Source organism: Caretta caretta, chromosome 2, assembly GCF_965140235.1.
Source record: "Caretta caretta isolate rCarCar2 chromosome 2, rCarCar1.hap1, whole genome shotgun sequence".
Lineage (NCBI taxonomy): Eukaryota > Metazoa > Chordata > Testudines > Cheloniidae > Caretta > Caretta caretta.
The window spans coordinates 22,047,500-22,067,687 of record NC_134207.1 but is presented as its reverse complement, the minus strand read 5'-3'; the positions used below and the strand labels follow the sequence as shown (position 1 = coordinate 22,067,687).

The 20,188-nt window shown below is 38.7% G+C and overlaps 1 protein-coding gene across 2 annotated transcripts in view; it reads right to left on the bottom strand.

Moving 5' to 3' along the window:
- Positions 1-20,188, bottom strand: part of TMEM65 (transmembrane protein 65) — a 53,120-nt gene that overhangs the window by 6,166 nt on the left and 26,766 nt on the right. For both annotated transcript variants that reach the window (XM_048841629.2, XM_075124947.1), the window contains 5 exons: positions 17,477-17,521; positions 14,668-14,735; positions 12,279-12,333; positions 9,545-9,587; positions 848-953 (listed from right to left, as the gene is read on the bottom strand). In XM_048841629.2, the coding sequence (XP_048697586.2) occupies positions 848-953; positions 9,545-9,587; positions 12,279-12,333; positions 14,668-14,735; positions 17,477-17,521 (317 nt within the window). The remainder of the gene's footprint in view (positions 1-847; positions 954-9,544; positions 9,588-12,278; positions 12,334-14,667; positions 14,736-17,476; positions 17,522-20,188) is intronic.

Here is a 20,188-nt window from a genome sequence, read left to right as displayed (position 1 = left end):
ACAACACACAGCTCTCCATAATGACTTTTCCAAGATAAATGCTACAATTTTTTTTACCCTAATTTCCACCAAGGTAAACTATTCCCACATTACTTTTTCAACTTTTGCTTGGATATTTCCTTCATCTTGCAGCTGTAGCATTTATTTCATCACAATGAATTGCCACAGAAATAAACTGGCAAATTTAATTCCCCCCATTTTAATGAGTCAATATCAAATACTTCAATTTTTAATAAAATTAAAATACCCAACATTTTCTCTCTGTAAGATGATGAATATCCAGTAATTCTGAAAATGATTTCTATCTTAAGTCTAGGTGGTGGATATTCCTTTAACATGCACATTTTACTTAGATGAAAGGTGTTTTCATATCCAAATTTATATATAAATTAAGGATTGGAATTAGATTTGTACACACTACAGATATATTCCCAGAAAGTATTTAATAAGTCTGACACGAACAATGAATATAAAAACCAAACTCTCTAAAGGACAAGAACTGCCAGCCATCACGTTGACTGACTTCACAGACACCCACCTAATCTTACCACCACAGCCAGAGTTCACAGACATATGCAGATTGTGTGGCTGTTTTCCACCCCTATCCCTACTGCAGCCAGCCTCTAATCACCCAAACACAACTCCAGATCTACCTCTCCCTCCTCTCCCCCCCCCCCCCCCCAGCCCAGATCTGCTTCCCCTCAACTTGACACAACAATATTCAATATTTACCAACTACTGAAAGCTAAGTATTTGATATTTGGCAAAAATGAAAAAAATTGGATTCTTCCCATCCCTGCTAATTACCAGTGAAAAGTACACACAAACTATACATAAATATATTTACCACATGTGCACTGAGACGCGTTTGCCACATATCTGCTTGCTTGGGTGTCAGATCAGGAATTGACAGGCCCATTCTCGAAGCTAGAGCTTCAACATAGCCTGCAAGACTAAAAAAGAGCCACATGTCAGTAGTACTCAGGCTTTTGGATTTGAAAATATATTAGCTGGAGTAATGCACAACTGAAGTTAAATTACTTGTGCAAAAGTAGTACTAACTTATACTGAAAAGTTTTTCTTCTTGCATGCTGTACTGTTCACCCACCAGTTTGGCATATAGAAGAAAATATTCAGACTCGAAAGTTCACATTTACATTGTAAGTGCATATTTTTGACTAATTCACTCCCTAATTAGTCAAGTCTTCCAGAAAACCCAAAACTTCATGTAATAAGACCTGGACATTATTGTAGTTTGACACATTTACAGTAACTTTATGAACAAAATATTTAATCATTTAGCAATGTTTTTCAGTACTAGAAAAAATCCAGTACATATGTAAGAGCTTCCCTCTCAACAATTATTCATGGAACATTCTATATCATATCATATATTTGTGCTTTAATAATCAGTTGCTGAGGCAGAAATCAATGTTCAATATGTTTTTTTCCTGTGGAAAAGAAAGCAGAAAAGTCTCACACATACTAATTTACCATTGATAACTACTCAAGTCTGGAGTCTAAAGACATCTTTCCCCCCTCTTGTATACCTTTTTCTTAAAATGTAACAGTACAACTGTAAAATAAAAATTAGTATTAAAATGTGAGTATTCAGCATATTTACCATAACCCTTATCATACCAGTAACTACATGACAAACAAAAGTTACCTTTTTAAAAATGGAACTGAAAAAAGAAAAAAGTTTCAGAGAAAAGTTCTTGGCAGAGTTAATCCATTTAGCCTTTTGCAGTATTATAGCTGTGTTGGTCCCCAGATATTAGACAGACAAGGTGGGTGAGGTAATATCTTTTATTGGACCAACTTCTGTTGGTGAAAGACAAGCTTTCATGTGGACACAGAGCTTGAACGCTTCTCTTCCACCAACAGAGGTTGGTCCAATAAAAGATATTACCTCACCCACTCTACCACTTTTGTGATTCTCAAGGCACATTAATACTTGCAAAATATATTAAAATTGTATGAGGCACTGTATTTGTAGATTGCCCCTCCCAATGCAGGTAAGTAATTCCAAAGAATTACTAGTTTATATGCAACTCTTCAGGTTTTTCAGTTTTCCAAGAGCAAATTGTTATTACCATGAAATTCTCTATGTAGAGATTCTAAAAGCCTGTTACCTCTTGTCAAAGCTTTGGCAATATTCCAAAGCATGCCTGGAACTTTAGCCACTTGCTGGGGAACACTTGGTATTAACAGTGCAGTGTTTTCCCACTGCAGAGGAATGCAAGTTAGGAAAGCTCTCTCTCTTTTAACCAACTTATCCACCTGGAGGTTAGTCTCACTTTTATCGTTAGGTGCAGATAGAGGGCTGCTACACAGTAAAGGTGGTGGAAATGAGTTTGGGAAGGACTTGGCCTGCCAAATAAGCCTCAAGGAAATAGTTACGGAGCTCTAGGTTGCACAAGTCCTCTGGAAATAAACTCCATAAAAAGGAGTGTATTCCAAAGATGCAGGCCAGCTGAACAAACCTGCCTGAAGGCAGATTGTTGGGATGTTCCAGATCACCTGTCTAGGCACTCTAGTAAACTACATTAGATGGACTGAAAGATGCAGAGTCTATTCAAACTATAATATAAAGTCCAGTTTATAGATTAGGACTGAACAGTTTATAACTACTTCCATATTTTTTCCTGTATATGAAAAAGCTATTTGAAGATACTAACACCAAAAGATTCTCACTGTGGGCTTTGTTATTCCAGAATGAGACAGCATTGAACTAACTGAGGCTAAGACAGCATATGATGCTATCCAAAGATCTTGCCCAAAGTCTCAAATACTGACTCTACATGCTGCTGGTGGCAACTTCATATTCTAGCACAGAATGTATGTCATGCTGAGATGATCAAGGACATTTTTAAGGAACTGCTCTAAAAAAAGCTTAGCATGAAAAATATTAAAATGTTGGATTTATGGCACTTTAGTTATGTTTCTCTAATCTGAACACAGTTTTGCACTTTCTGGCCATTTCATTACATTAATGCAACTTGAACATTAATGAACTGTCCTTAGGGTCAAGTTTTCAGCTGGTTCTCTACTGAGTCTCCATTTAGACATGCACAAAAACACATATATGCACATACATACATGGGTCCACATTTTGCAGGTACAAACATTTGTGCAAACACAATTCTAACCCTTACCAGTAGGCAACTGTTTCATATTTGCATCTACAGAACACATTGAAATGAATGGGTTTTGTGAATGCAAGTTCTGTTTGCAACAATGGGTGAAAATTCTATTTATCATCTGCAAAGTATGTGAATATACTTTTTAATGGATACAGCAAAACTTTTAAAGCTAAACTTTAGCTACTTTGCTATATTTTTGGAATGGAGCAAAGGCTAAAATACATTCCGAAACGGGAAGAGAAATCAATGTGAGTAACGATATCGTAATTCCAGCTACTGTAAGAAACAGATAAAGAACAGTTACTTACCTCATAGTAACTGTTGTTCTTCAAGACGTTCTGCACATGTGGATCCCACTTATGGGGTCCACGTGCCCCAGCACAGGGGTTGGGAACATTTTCACTAGCAGTGTCCAGTAGACGTCACACATGTAACCTGCATGCCCTTGTGCCTGTCCCCTCCAAAGGCACAAAGGTCACAGCAACCTCAACCACTATTCAGTTCCTTTTGCCACCCAGAATCCTCATTTATAGGACTCTAAGCTGTGGGGATGGTGGCTGTGTCATGGGATCCACACGCGCAGAAAATCTCAAAGAACCACAGTTACTACCAGGTAAATAACCATTCTTCCTCCTTCGCAGTACTGCACATGAGTAGCCCACTTATAGCGATCACCTAGCAGTTATCTGTTAAGAGATGAGAGCCAGGACTTATTGGAAAAGAGACAGCAAAACAACTCTACCAAAATGGGTGTCACGTCTTGAAGCAGTAATTAACTAATAATGTTTCGTAAATGTACGAGCTAAAGACCTGGTAGCTGTTATATATATTTCTTATATTAGGACTTGACTTAAGCTGCTATCTATGAAGCTTATGCTCTGGTGGAGTGGTTTGAATGCTTGACAGATGTCTCTTCCTGTTAATATAAGCAGTTCTAAGACATGCTATATCTATTTTGAAAGTCTGTGATGAAATAGCCATCCCTTTTGATTTGTCATCCTAAGCAATGAAAAATCTTGTCATTTTATGAAAAGATCTAGTGCTAGCTAGGCAATATAACAGGGACCTCATATCTAAAATACGTAATTTTGATTCAGCAGGAGAAGAATGAAGCTTTTGTGGGGAAAAACTGGTAAATGCGTGAACTGATTGTTATGAAAATCTGATAGCAATTTGGAAATAAAATATGGCTGCAATCTCAGTTACTCTATCCATGTGAAAAAAATGTGCATGGAGGATTAATCCATATGGCTTGAAATATGCTTATTCTACTAGCTGATGTTAATTGGCACCAGAAATGCTACCTTCACTGTTAGATGAACTGGACAATCTGATAAAGGTTCAAAGTGGGGATGTCCATAAGTGAAGAAAGCACTAAATTTAAGTCCCATGCTGAAGCAATCTCTCTCACAAAAGGAAAAAAATGTGAACAAGCCCTTTCATAAATCTATTCATTGATTTATGAGAGGGGAAAAAAATGTATCTCCCTCTTTTGGAGAATGAAATACAGATATCACTGCCAAATGAATTTGATTGAAGAGATAAAGTCTTGAATGCTTTAAATAAGAGGCAATCTAATATTATTGGAACTGAACACTGAGATGGAGCGTAGCCTTTCGACCTTGCCCATAAAGAAAAATGTTTCCATTTGGCCATGTATTTAGCCCTATGGGATAATTTTCTACTCCGAAGAAGAATGGTCTGTACGTCTGAAGAATGCTCTCTGTCTGTTGAAGACATCCAGATACCATCCAGGATGTGAAAGGCAGAGAGGCTGGGTGGAGAATCAGACCGTGACTCTATGATAACAGGCCTTCCAGAACTGTGAATGTGATAAACTGATGACAGTAACATTTGATCTGAGAATCGAAACTGGCAAGGTCAAGCCAGAGCCATCTGTATAACTCAAGACTTTTCTTGCCATATTGTCTAACACCCTTGGAATTAGTGGAAATGGAGGGAAAACATACATCAAACGGTGTGACCAAGAAATCATGAATCATCTGTTAGAGATTCCAGATTCTTTCCTGCTCAAGAGCAAAATATCACACATTTCCTATTTTGAACTGATGTAACTAAGTCTATCTGGGGAAGTCCCCACACTTGAAAAAAATCAGTTTAGTATTGCATTTTTTTACTTCCCACTTGTGAGATAAGTACATTTTCCTCCTCCATGAGGCCACCAGACCATTTTTTCTTTTCTGGGAGACGAAGAGCTGTCAATTTTATGTGATTCTGAATGCACCATTCCCGAAGTTTTATGGCTTGTTGGCAAAGAAGGCCTGACCTCGTGCCTCCATCTGTTTAAGTAATAGGCAGCCATGGAATTGTCCGTCAGAACTTGGATTTAAGAATTCTTTATGACAGGTAGAAATGCTTTGCAAGCTAATCTTACCTCCCTTGGTTCAAGTACATTTATGTGAACTGTGGATTCTAGATATGTTCGAACTCATGGCCTCCAGTCTTGATTTGTGTGTTCTCCCCAGCTCATATTGGGTGCATATGTTATCAAAGTTTTGGGTGCAATCAGAGGGGCAAATGGAATTCCTGCACATACATTTCCATGTATCATCCACCTTTCCATCAAGAATAGAGTTTGATCTAGGATCAGCACTTTCACTGACTTAGTGTGGATTGCTGGTCTGTAAACAGTTTTGATCCATGCTTGAAACAGCCAGACGTAACCTGGCAAATGGGGTTACAAATGTACACAAAGCATATGGCCTAGACGCTTCAGGCATATCCTTATTGTTGTCTGTGGGTAAGTATGGAAGTGAAGAATCAGATTTTTTATTATTTGAAATCTGTCCGGCGCGAGGAACGTCTCACTGCTATTGAGTCTAAGAGAGCTCTGATGAACTCTATGTATTGGGACAGAATCTGAGTAGACTTTTTAAAGTTGATCCTTAAACCCAGGAATGAAAACAAACAAATCACTTTCTTTGCTGCCGTTATGACCTGTGTTCGTCACTTCCCCTACACAAGCCAGTCTTCTAGGGAATGGTAAATATGCAACCCTTTTCTGAGGAGATGGGCTGCACTACTGACAAGAATTTTGTAAATGTCTTCTGTACTGATGAAATTCCAAAGTAGTATTCTGAATGAGTAATGACTCCCCAGAGCCATAAAACAGATACTTTCTGTGTGCTGGGTGTGATTGATACATGAAAATAAGTGTCCTGTAAGTCAAAGGTAATGAACTAATCTATGGGATCCAGCACAGGGATAACTGAAGCAAGAGTTACCATGTAGAACCTTGCATGCCAAATGAATTTGTTGAGGTTCCTGAGATCTTGAACTGAACGCAAGTCACCTTTATTTTTAATATGAGGAAACAGGGAGAATACAAGCCTTTTCCCATATACTGCTGAGGAACTAACTCTCTTGCTCCAAGCTTGAGCAGTTTTGTCAATTTTCTGATCCATGACACTCTCATAAGAAAGGTCCCTGAAAAGGGACTGGGAAGGAGGCAAGGATTGAAACTGAATGACATAACCATCCCTGATTACTTAATGGACCCATCAATCTGTGGTGATTTCTACCAAGCCTCCAGGAAATAAAATAGATGGGAACCAAAGGGTGGAGTAAAAGAGCATCAAATCTGACGTCTGTGTGTCTGACCCAACTGAGTAATTCTAGAAGAGGGCAGTGGAGTTGATTACTACTTCTGATATCTAAATTTCTTTCTAGATTTTTCAGAAGGGCCTTTGGTGTCAGGAATATGAAAAAGAAGGACATTGAGCATTCCTATATCTGGAGAATGAAAATTGAGGATGAAACTAATTTCTTTTTGAAGGAAGGATTACATAAACCCAATGACCTGAGTGTGCAACTTGAGTCTTTTAATTAATGCAGAGATTCGTAAGACTTGGCACTGAATAGATTCTGACCATCAAATGGCAGATCTTCAATTGTCACTTGCAGTTCTTTTGGTAAACCTGATGCAGAGAACCACAATGAGCACTGCATCATGATACCTACAGCCACTAAACAAGCACTCAAATCAGCAGCATCTAACGTAGCTTGGAGAGGTTTTAGCAATAAGCTGCTCTTCTTCACAAATAGCTTTAAACTCAGCTCTATTCTGAGTGCAATTTGTCCTTAAACGACAGTCTACCCACTGGATATAATCATATTTAGACAGCATGATTTGATAATTTGCTATCCTGATCTATAAAAATGCTGAAGAGTAAATTTTCTTTCAAAAAAAATCCAATCTCCTTTGGAACAGATTTCCTAGTCTGTTTTGATCGTTCATTGGCTGCAGCAACCAGTGGTGATGAAGCGAGATGATGATGTGACAAAGATACTCAAATCCTAGGGGGCACCTGATATCTATGATCAGTGTGTTTTAAAATAGCTGAAATGGAAACAGAGGTAGCCCAGAAATCTTTTGTTGGATCCAATACTCCTTCATTAATAGGTAGTGCAAACCTGCTTTGGGATGCTGACTGTAGAATATCAAAAAGTTTGTTTTTCCTGAACTGTCACCATAGTAAATTCTATTGTTTTTGTCATATGCTTCAATGATTCCTCAAAGATTTTAAAAATCATCCGCTGAAAGTGGTATAGCCTATGAAATGGTTTCCATCAGGTAAGAAAGAAGATCAGAAGAATTGTCCTGATGGGCTGGTATTTCACCATCACTTACAATTTGTTGTTCCTCTGCATCTTAACTTAATGGGTGATCAGGACTATAGGGTTTGTAGCAGGTGACTCATGAATAGATTTCATATACTGTGGGAGAACTTGTCCCTCAAAATTGCAACTATTGAGGCCATGAGAGCCAAATATGGCCATGGTTGTGGACCATATGGAAAGTAGTGGAGGGAATCAAGGAGCATAGTAATAATTAGCGTCCTTGGGTTAAATGGGAAGGTCTTTTCCATATGCCTGCCAAGACTTATTTTCTTTCCGTTCATGCAATTTCCTTTTTGGTGGAGGACTCCCGTCAGCATCTTTGGATGAAGAAACTTCTAATGCAGAACCAGGGCTTTGGAGCGGAGCCCGAAGCTGGGAGCACGGAGCAGCAGGTTTTTTTGCCTGGAGCTGGAGCAGAGCCAGAGCACAGCTCCAAAGCCCTGTGCAGAACCCATAACAGGAGATGGAAGGATTTGATTGGAACTTAAATCCTTAATTGTATCAACATGCTGGTTCAAAGCAATTTTCTTTAGCGGTACCCTGGCTTCGTTTTGAGGAAGGGATATGTTTGGTATCAAGATTGGGGAACTTCTAGGACTGGTGACATAGGATCTGGAGTGACCCTGAGGTTTGGCAAAGACATAAAAGAAGCCTTTGGAACTGCAAATTTAGTTGTAAAAAGGTCCCTGCAGCGAGGGTATTGTAGATGTCTCTCCCTGCTTTGAAGTTTCCTCAGCAGCTGAAACCCTGGCCCAGAACGGGCTTTGATCAAAGGTGCTGTGCCAACGAGGGAAGCACTGCAGAAGACTGTCCGAACCACTCTGATGCTGAAAGGGAGAGTGCTGCTGAAGCCTGTGCTGAAGAGGAGGAAAGAAGGTGACTGTCTGAATTCTTCTTCCTTTGAGATCTTTTAGCTGAAGAGGAAGAGGAAGATTTCTGTCACAGCTCTGTGCTATGCTTCAGCACAACAGCGCTCCTCTGCACTCTCAGCACTGGCATAACAGCTCCTTTGAAGAACTCCTCTGCCCTCCCAGCCACAGAGACAGGATTCGATGCTGCGAAACTGAGACCTGGCCTACACTAGAAAAGCACATCAGTTTAACTATACTGGTCAGGGGTGTGACATCCACACCCCTGAGCAGTGCTATGAAGCTGACCTAAGCCCCTGTGAAGACAGTGCTAGGTCCCTTCGCGTCCCCCACACCTCTCCGCTGGGTTTCAAAGCCCAAGCAGAAATTTTTAGCTTTTATTTTTGGCCCTGTACAGCAAGCCCTGCAAGCTTGAGTCAGTTGACCTAGAATGTGAGACTTGCTGCCCTGTGTTTTTTTCTTTGCAGTGTAGACACACCGATAGTTGTTCTGACTCGCTGGCTGAGGCAGTTAGAAGGAACTGGGTGGCAGTTGGGATCACTGTGCCCTTTATGTACTTGGGGAATGAGGGCATACAAGGCAACCCCCTCCTGGACACTGCTACTGAAAATGTTCAAAACTCCTGTGCTGGGGCATATGAACACCATAACTGGGAGCCACAGGTGCAGTAATTCGAAGAAGAATGCAGCTTTATTTCTGAGCAAAGCAAGGAGAGAAGGGCAATTATTTTGGTATCTTTATGGGTATCTGGTTTGATAATATACATTTCAAGAATTAGAAACACCCAAAGGGATTTCTACAGTGTATTAAGCTTTGTTGAGTGGGGGGGGTTTGTTTTGTTTTTTTGAGATCAGGCAATAACATACTTCAAGCAAAATGCAGACTTACCCGAGTCCAGCTAAATCTGAAACAAGATTTCCCAAAGCAGCAGCTGAAAAATTGAGAAACAGGAAAGCATTATTTTACAAAACCCACGGACAAAAGAGTAATTAAGATATATAGCATGAGTATCCAGAATTAAGTTTCTTCTCTTACACTAGGATTTCTTTTAGCAGCACAATTTGTAACACTAGGTCTAGCAGAGCTTTAACATCATAGGTGGTGCACTTATTTTCTTGAATTTATTAAATTCAGGAAAATCACTCAGTTCTGGGACATGGAATAACAAATTTTCAGACTTTAGTTAACAATGGCCACAGCCACCAGCCAACTTTGTATATCTGACACAGGAACTAGGAGTCCTTAGTTGGAGTCACACAAAAAGGCTTCCAGTCAGTTAGCAGAAGCAACAGCACTCGCACCAGAAGTTGTATAGCTAGGTATGACAGATATTCCAGTAAAAGGCAGTGGTATCCCATGGACATAGCTTCTGCCTCTCATAGAGGTGGAGTAATTATGCCGACAGGCTAGTGCTCTCCCATAGGCAGAGTGAGTCTTCGAGACGCGCTACAGTGGTACAGTTGCATTGGTCATGTAGACTAGCTCTTATTCTGAGAAATATATTTTATACATGCCTGAAAGAGTAATGTTTTACATTACACACATTTAAAACATTTATGTTGCAAGAGCAGAACTCGCAAGTAGGTTTACTTTTTTGTTGTTAGATTTTTTTTTTAAATTTAATTAACATTAAAAAGATAAAGTCAGTCTACACAAGGCAAACCAATTCCTCTTGCCTTCTGGGCCGCTGTCCCACATGTGCGGAGAGAGTACATACCACTGAAAGTAAACAGGAAGTACTCCAACTTCGAAACTTAAATTATTTCTTTATCTCAGAAGTAAAAATAAAGGAGATAATTCAGATAGTTGGTATAACACGTTTGGTTTAACAGATACCCCCAGCACCAAAATATAACAGTTCACTTGGCCAATGTAAAGGTTGTAAGTCTATCCAACATGGAGTGGTCACAAAGCATTCCATGGGGACTGCAAAACACTAAAGACACCACAGTGCCTCCATAAAGCCCAAAGTGCCTGTTAGGCTTTGCCTGTCTGTTACTTAATGCCATTGGCAGTGCCTAGACACAACTTTTTCAGATCTGGTGTAAAAATGTCTAAGACTGGTAATTCAGTCAGTGTATACCAACATGCATATTGAATCTTGTATGGGCAAGCAGAACAAAAAGCTTTAAATTACCAAACTAATCTTAAGGATAGTTCTAATTAACTTAGATTTTCTTCCCAGTTAAATAAATAACTATATATATACACACACACACAAATATCACATAACAGAAGTAAATCAACATGGCATAATCAGACACCAATTTCCTCTCAATCTACAGTTTTTCTTGATGATATTTCACATTTTAACAGGGACTCCGTAAAGCAAATTACAAAGCATGGCACTATTTTTAGTCACATTTTTGTGGCTTTTATGTTTGACATTTTCCAACTGAGCACTCTTTCTAGGTCTACACTAGGCATGTTAAGAAAGTCATTCAAAAAGGTCTGCTAATGCTACTGGATTTATAACTAAATTCCTGTTGCTAATGTGTATTTTCCTAAAAACAGAGAAGGAAACTACTCATTCTATGTCCTATTAACTAGTATTTGAGGAGAACACCCAGATGGAGAAACTATACATCTCTGCATTCCAAAATGATACAGATCTAAAAAATCATGAATGGTGTGGAGAAAGTGAACAGGGAAGTGTTATTTACCCTTTCACAAAATACTAAAACTAGGGGTTCACCCAATAAAATTAACAGACAGCAGGTTTAAACATAAGAAGTACTTCTTCATTCAACACACAGTCAATGTATGGAACTCTTTGCCAGGGGATGCTGTGAAGGCCAAAAGTATAACTGGGTTCAAAAAGAATTAGTTGAGTTTAATCGATGATAGATACATCAATGGCTATTAGCTAAGATGGTTTGGGGATACAATCCCATGCCTTCAGTGTCTCTAAACCTCTGACTGCCAGAAGCTGGGACTGGATAACAAGGGATGGATCACTCAATAATTGCCATGTTCTGTTCATTACCACTGAAGCATCTGGTATTGGCCACCATTAATTAGTTAAACAAAAATACTTTTGATAATTTTGTAGTAAAGCAGAATTTTGCAAAAGAGTTATATCTAGATTTATACAAGACAAAGTCATCCCTACTTTCATGTAAGCATTTAAGTGCCGTTTCTCTGCAACTGGAACTTTAGAGTCTTCTTTCAAACAATGACAGAATTAAAACAACATGTTGCAAATACTGGTAAACAGACATGATCATTTAAACATACTTAACAGCTATAGACTGTGGGCCTGATTTTGCAAGGTGAGTTCCCTCAACTCCTGTGTACTTTATTTGGAGTTGCAGGCACATAGCAGCTTGTAGAATCAGACCTGTGGTGGTTTACAGCTTTCCTAAAGAAATGCCACTTTTTTAAAAAAAAAAAAGTAACACAACTGGATTTTTATACAATCAATATCTTCAGAGGCTATTTCAGCTGAAAATTCCATGACTGTATATGGAATACTTACTTTTAACAACAGAATTGTTTCTCTATAAACAAGATTCAATTATGGAACAAAGAGCAGCTGTTTCAAATCCATGTGGCTTATTTTCAGTCTAGACTGAAGGAATTTGCTATTTTGGTTTACATTTATTGTGTTTATCTTACTTGCCTGCCATAGTAGTTATTCCCAGGACAACTCCAATCGATAATTCTATTTGGGTTCCCTGAAAATAAAAGTTCGTCTTGTCATTATTTGAGGCATTACTTGTCAGCAATAAGTTAAGAACATTCATATTTAACATAACAGACTGACGGCTGCTTGCTTCGTTATTTAGAAGTACAGAGATAGGTAATACCATAGCTTCTACTTGATCAATACATCTCCTTCCAGCCTTTCCCATTCCCTTAAATACAGGTCCCTGCTTCATATGTTTAATACCTCCTATATTCATTTCATACTATATATTTGTTTCACAGTGGCTATCTGCTGGACATCAGAAAACAGGAGTCCCAATCTCAGCACACTAATTTCCTATTTTAATTCTCTTAGCTAAATGTAAAACTAATACATGTTATAATTATTTTAACACTTTTACATCTTCAAATGCTAATCAAAATAATAAATCATAGAATCATAGAATCTCAGGGTTGGAAGGGACCCCTGAAGGTCATCTAGTCCAACCCCCTGCTTGAAGCAGGACCAATTCCCAGTTAAATCATCCCAGCCAGGGCTTTGTCAAGCCGGACCTTAAAAACCTCTAAGGAGATTCTACCACCTCCCTAGGTAACGCATTCCAGTGTTTCACCACCCTCTTAGTGAAAAAGTTTTTCCTAATATCCAATCTAAACCTCCCCCACTGCAACTTGAGACCATTACTCCTCGTTCTGTCATCTGCTACCATTGAGAACAGTCTAGAGCCATCCTCTTTGGAACCCCCTTTCAGGTAGTTGAAAGCAGCTATCAAATCCCCCCTCATTCTTCTCTTCTGCAGGCTAAACAATCCCAGCTCCCTCAGCCTCTCCTCATAACTCATGTGTTCCAGACCCCTAATCATTTTTGTTGCCCTTCGCTGGACTCTCTCCAATTTATCCACATCCTTCTTGTAGTGTGGGGCCCAAAACTGGACACAGTACTCCAGATGAGGCCTCACCAATGTCGAATAGAGGGGAACGATCACGTCCCTCGATCTGCTCGCTATGCCCCTACTTATACATCCCAAAATGCCATTGGCCTTCTTGGCAACAAGGGCACACTGCTGACTCATATCCAGCTTCTCGTCCACTGTCACCCCTAGGTCCTTTTCCGCAGAACTGCTGCCTAGCCATTCGGTCCCTAGTCTGTAGCTGTGCATTGGATTCTTCCATCCCAAGTGCAGGACCCTGCACTTATCCTTATTGAACCTCATCAGATTTCTTTTGGCCCAATCCTCCAATTTGTCTAGGTCCTTCTGTATCCTATCCCTCCCCTCCAGCGTATCTACCACTCCTCCCAGTTTAGTATACTCAACACCACATGAGATAGGGCCTTATTTGTCAGATGAGGAAGATGACACAATGCGATTAAGTAGCATGCCCAACCCCCTAGGGTCGGTGGTAAAAATCAAGATTAAAAGTAAGAGTTTTTGGCCTCTACTCCTGTTCCCACTCCACTAGTTTATTTTGCCTTTAGGAATTATTTTGGGGAAGTTCTATGGCCTGTGTTATACAGATGTTCAGACTAGATGATCAAAATGATCTTTTCTGGCCACAGAATCGATGAATTAGGTAGAAATATTTGAAAGTGTTATTCCAATTAAACCCACCTAGATTAATAAAATACTGTATATAATAAAAAGCAGCAAAAGCACTTACAGCATATCTATAGGACCACTTATCAGCAAATCACGAACATTCTTTACAAACATTAAGCATGACAATACTCCCGTGTGCTGTGTATATATTATAACCATTTTATAAATAAGACATGTTTCATTACATGTCTAATGTCACATGGCAAGCCAGTGTCAGTCAACACTCCCGTGTGCTGTGTATATATTATAACCATTTTATAAATAAGACATGTTTCATTACATGTCTAATGTCACATGGCAAGCCAGTGTCAGTCAACACTCCCGTGTGCTGTGTATATATTATAACCATTTTATAAATAAGACATGTTTCATTACATGTCTAATGTCACATGGCAAGCCAGTGTCAGTCAACAGAACAAAGGATTCTTCACACATTAGACCGCTCACACTGCACAGATCTTTAAGAGCAGGAAAAAAAAGCAAGTTCTTTTCAAACCAGGCAAAAATAAGATCAGCTTTAATTTTGCCCCTTCAGACATGAACATCACTATTCTGAAAAAGAAAAAAAAAAACAAATTTTGAAAATATTCTGTATAAATAAAATGTGAAAATATTCTCAGTGGAAGTACTAAAATGGGACTGAAGTTAGCAACATGGTAGAAAAAAAAGTCTTCTGGAAATCATAATAGAAGTGATGAGTGGAAACTATGTTTATTTAATCTGAGACACTACAGTTCCTTTATCAAAATCAGACAAAGACAAACTTACCGCAGCAATCATAATTGCATTATCCAAGAATCCAAACCCTACAAAAGGTATTGCATTGTGGAAGAACACTGAAAGAAATGAAAAATAAGAAGTAAGACTCTATAGCTGAGTTCACTCATTTAAATAAATCTAAGTTTCAACTGTTCAATTGCAAGATATCAGATTTAAAAGACAAATTAAGACACACACATGCAGTAGTCTTTCCCCGGCTGCTTTTATATAGCTTGGACTTGTTGTCCTGACCTTTTTGTTTTCACTGGGTATGCTCACACTGCAATAGAAGACCCACAGCATGGCTGCAGCTATCCTCAGCTAACCTGGGCTGTGGGGTTACAAAATATCAGTGTAGACATTTGAGCTAAGGCTGGAGCCCAGACTCCGAGACCCTGCGAGGATCTATAATTATCTACATTATCTTGGCTTCCTTAACATGTTCCTGGAGCTGTGATTTTTTTAAGACTGTAAACTCCTCAGATCAGGGAGTATGTCTTCCTTTATGTTTCTTGGCCAGTGCTAACATTTTCTACACTTAAATCTGCTCCTCATTTCCCTGCTTGAAGAACTGAGTTTCATCTCCATTTTCTGCATTCCCAACCCTTCCCTTTTTCTCTACCCCTCACCTTTCCTCTGATAGTTCAAGAGAAGAAAATGCCACTTGATATAACTCAATATTGTAGTAACTTGGTATGGTCTATGACACGAGTACCTTCCTTCAATAATAAGCAGGCTTTTATTACAGCACAATTTTCTTTCTGCTATCATACCCAGCTCTTCTGCTAGGAATGTGTCTTTGTACGTGTTTATACAGCACCTGTCTCAGTGAAGCCTCAGTCCTGATTAGAAACTCTGGGTGCTACTAGAATATAAATATTAAATAGGGAACTGAAGTATAACGCATATAACTTAAAAAACAAATGTGGGGATTAGACTCATTTAAACATCTTTTTGGTAATATTCCCCATGTTTCTGCCATTTGACATTTTTTCCCCAATATCATCTTAAAAATCTATGGTCTTTTAAAATTTATGCTATTTTGTAAACATACAGAAGTACAACCACCGGGGGAGGGGAGGGGTAGGGGGGGGGGGAAGACAGAGAAAGAAAGAAGGGTAGAGTGAAAACCTGTGAGTATTAATTTCACATTGAAGGGAAACTGAAAGAATAATAAAAAGGTGAATGGTACAGTCAACTCATACTATCCAGTAGAGGCACCTAGATATAATCCAATTTTGGAACTAAAATACCATACTTGAATAAGTTTTTTTTTGCCCCCAAATACTAAAGGTTTAGTTTGGAATTTTGGAACTATTTTACATGACAGTAAAAACTCTCTCCCTTCATATCTGCATTTGAAAATGTGTAGTGGATTGTGATTTGTATACATCTGGTATGTTAGCATGCTTGAACATGGAGGACATTAGAAAGGCAATATAGATAGAAAACACCAAGTGTGAAACACTGCAGTGCCTTTCAAGATCTGTATTACCAACTATGGATCAAACTCAAATGAAATCAATGAGATTCTAATAACTTCAATAGGGTTTAGACTGATCCCTGAACGAGTAACACTACAAACAACTTACACAACTAAAAAAGGGAAAAGGGTGTAGTAGTGTGTTTGTCCATCGATGTACAAGAAAAAGGTACTTACATTCTGTTAATAAATAGAGCTGAACACATAATTTGTCAAGAATAATTTGGAGTGGGGTGGATTTTTTTCCCTGTTTGTGAATTATCTGTGATCAAAATGAAGTTTTTATTTATTTGTTCACTGTTTCACGTACTCAGTTCGGTCACTGCATGCGAGTAGCTCTTTGCAGACTAACAGCATGAATACTTTTGATCTGAAATTTCCTTTCCATTAATATTCTGAAATATTTGCTTAAATATAAATTGCTTTGGCAAACATTCCTGCCAGTAAATCTGTTTGCTAAAGTGTTTATGGAAGATCAACATTAAGCAGATGTAAACGCAGTTAAAAAATTAAAATATTTCTACTCAGTGTATACAAATAGTTTTATTTTTTCTAGTCCCCCTCCACCGCTCCACACACACATGATAATCTACTTCTGTGGGATAAGAAATAATTTACTCAGATACCACTTCCTGCCAAAAAAGAAATTCACTGAATCTTAACACCTACAATTTTTAGCCAAATCCCAAACTTACATCTATAGGAGAGAACACTGTGCTATAACCACACTGACTTGACTACTAAATTCTCAGAAATGTTATCCAACGCCTATATTTATACTGCATGTGCACGCACACACACACCCCTCTACCATCTTAATAATGTAACATCTGTAAGTAGACCACTAAATAAAAGAAAGCTAAAACTAATACTGCAAAAGGTCAGCGACAAGAATAAGAACCTGATTGGTCATTAAAATTTCCAGCTTCAAAAAAAATGCTACCGTAACAACACAACTTGGAACCAATACACTGTTCCGTATTGGCTTTGAATTTCTTTTCCAATGCAGTAACAGTTTATACTTGGGGTTTGGGTAAACTAGACATTAGGGACAATAAGACACACCAAAGATATTTGGTCATTTCCCCAATTAGCGTATTATGAAACAGCAGCAGGGTGGTTGCAGATACTTTGTAATACCTCAGTGCACTCCAGATGTAGGTTCTCTCACTAGTCTCTAAGGAAAATATGTAGATAGCTCCCATTAATGAAAGGAGGAGTTAGAATAAATCTGAACAGTTTTGAGAATAAGACAAAGTATTTAAAAGTATGAGCAATCAAAGAATATATACAACTATTAACTATATTTAATAAGTTTTTTGTTTTTTTTTTTACCGTGTTTCAGCTGTCCTGGGGATGGTGGTGCAACTTCCAACTTCTCTAGATAGGTCAAAACGAAATTAGAAAGTTAGTCTAATCATACTTCCATTTCATTGCAATATAAAATGTTTACAGTATCTCTCTCTATTTTCTGCATCTAGGATATATAAAGGAATGTGATTGTAGTGGAGTAATGAAAATACAGGTATGGATCAATATATTATACAAGGATACAGCTAACTTGGATTCAAGATAGCATGTCAGTCATGATGATAAAGTTCTCTAGTAATTTTTAAATATGGAATAGGAAAGCCTCAGACTAGTTCCATATAATTATTAAACTGAAAAATTATCAAAATTATGCAAAATAAGTTGCCTATATTCAAAAAAATTTGATGAGTACCTTTGCTTTAAAATTTTGGGGGAAAGTTCTGGAAAAACAGCAATAAGGCAGTAATAGGTCTACATAAATAAACAACAGCACATTTCATGGTGCATGAAGCCCTTACAGAAGCAGGTTTAAAAAAAGATACTCTAAGTACAGAGCAGATAGCATTTTGTATACGGATATTGGAAAGAAGTTTATCATCTAATAGCATGGATTTTTCATTGTTGATGCAAGATTAAAAGTAAACAATACGACAGTGGCAGAGGCCACTGCCTTTAACAGCAGCAATTGAGTTCCTGAAGCATGAGAAAATCGTTTAGGTATCCTGGGCCCAAACCATTAAGAGCTCGAAGGTAAGGACCAAGATGTTAAGGTAATGAAAAGAAATCCAACCTTGAATTGTGGGGACCAAACTGGTGGTGGTATTCGTTATGTGGAGTTGAGCCCAGGAAATTAAATGCAGGTCCACCAACACTGACCCTCAGATATGCATACACTGTCACCCTGATGTTACCTTTGCCAGGATCAGGGACACAACCTGAAGCTGGGCATGTTATCCAAGCACTGGACATTAAAGCTCTCTCCTACAGGTTGCTGCAGCGAGCCTGTAGGAATTGCACTTCAAAGGAAAGCACAAGGAACTCTTGATTGATCACCCAATCATGCTCCAACGTGCACAACTGTACTTTGGCTAAAGCCTGCAGTACCTTTATTACAGATCACGACGCTTGAGAAGGAAAGAACCTAGCTTTATTCTCAGAGCCCAATTCTGAGTTTAACGCTGGCAGAAAAAAATATTCTTTTAACAAGCAAATTTGAACTAGAATAATTGAGACACAACCATGACACTCCAGAATACCATTTTTGCAGTCACTTTGTAGTGTAGGGATACGCAACCTGCAGCACACGAGCCGATTTTCAGTGGCACTCACACTGCCCGGGTCCTGGCCACCAGTCCCAGCCTGGGGTCCCATCCACCAGCCTGGGGTCCCAGCCACCAGTCCCGGGGGCTCCGCCGCCGGCCTGGGGTCCCAGCCCACAGCCTGGAGCAGTGAGGGGTGCAGACAGCGGCAAGAGGGGGCGCAGCTCAGCACCCCCACCTTAAAAATAGTTCCAGAACCACTGTACTGGGATAGTTTTAAGTCCCGATTTGCTGCTTTCATCACTATCATGCCACGTGGAACAGTGCACTGCGTTTGACGCTGAGATTAGAATGTACATGCAAGAACTGGAATCAGAACTTTCTGACAGATTTCAACATTTCCAGAAATTTGGCCCAATGCTTTCTTTTCTAATTAAACCTGAAGAGTTCAACAAAAACAACTTGGATTTGTCTGTATTTCAGTGGATGGGTGTTGAAGATTTCAAAATACAGCTCATTCAGTTAAAAAGCTCAGAATTGTGGGCATCAAAGTTTGGAGATCTGTGGAGTGCACTTGAAGCTACCGAGAGAGATCATGGGGCCTCTATTCTGACCTGCTGGACGTCCCTGCCAGTGAAATTTAACTGTTTGAAGAAAATTACGTTTGCAATGCTTTCAGCATTTGGATCCACATACTTGTGTGAACAGGTATTTTCACACATGAAATCTGTCCTCTGTCCCTCTCGGAGCTGGTTAACAACTGATCTCTCAGAAGCCTGTGTGCAGCTTAAAGTATCCAAATATGTGCCAGACATTGGAAAACTCAGCAAGGAAAAGCAAGGCCAAAGATCACACTAAACTGATAAAATTAAATTAAAATGCAGATCTTAAGTGAAGCTTCTTAAACATTTTAAAAACCTTATTTACTTTAAATACAACAATAGTTTAGTTATATATTATAGACTTATAGAAAGAGACCTTCTAAAAATATTAGAATGTATTACTGGCACGCAAAACCTTAAATTAGAGTGAATAACTGAAGACTCGGCATGCCACTTCTGAAAGGTTGCTGACCCCTGTTGTAGTGTATAAAACCACGGCTTTAAAGAAATCTACAAGACTGTAACCACATTAATGTCACTATCTTATTAGCAAGACAGCCCCCAACAGTTGAAAGACCAAAATTCTAGATGTAATTAAAAACTTGAAATACACTTCACAGTACAGTCATACACAAAAGCTGTGTTTGATCTTTTGAATTTTCAAGGCTTAGCACAATGGATACAAGCTGTGGTTTGTTTGATTTTTCATTATTTTTCAACTAGAAAGGGACAAATTGAAACCTTACATAACAATGCTAAAGGAAAAACAAGCAAAGGGTCCTTAATTTTTTCCATTTTTAAAAAAAAAGCCAGTAACCCCTGCAACCTCAGTAGAACGTTCATGCAGAAATTCAGTTTTAAGAGTTACCATCATA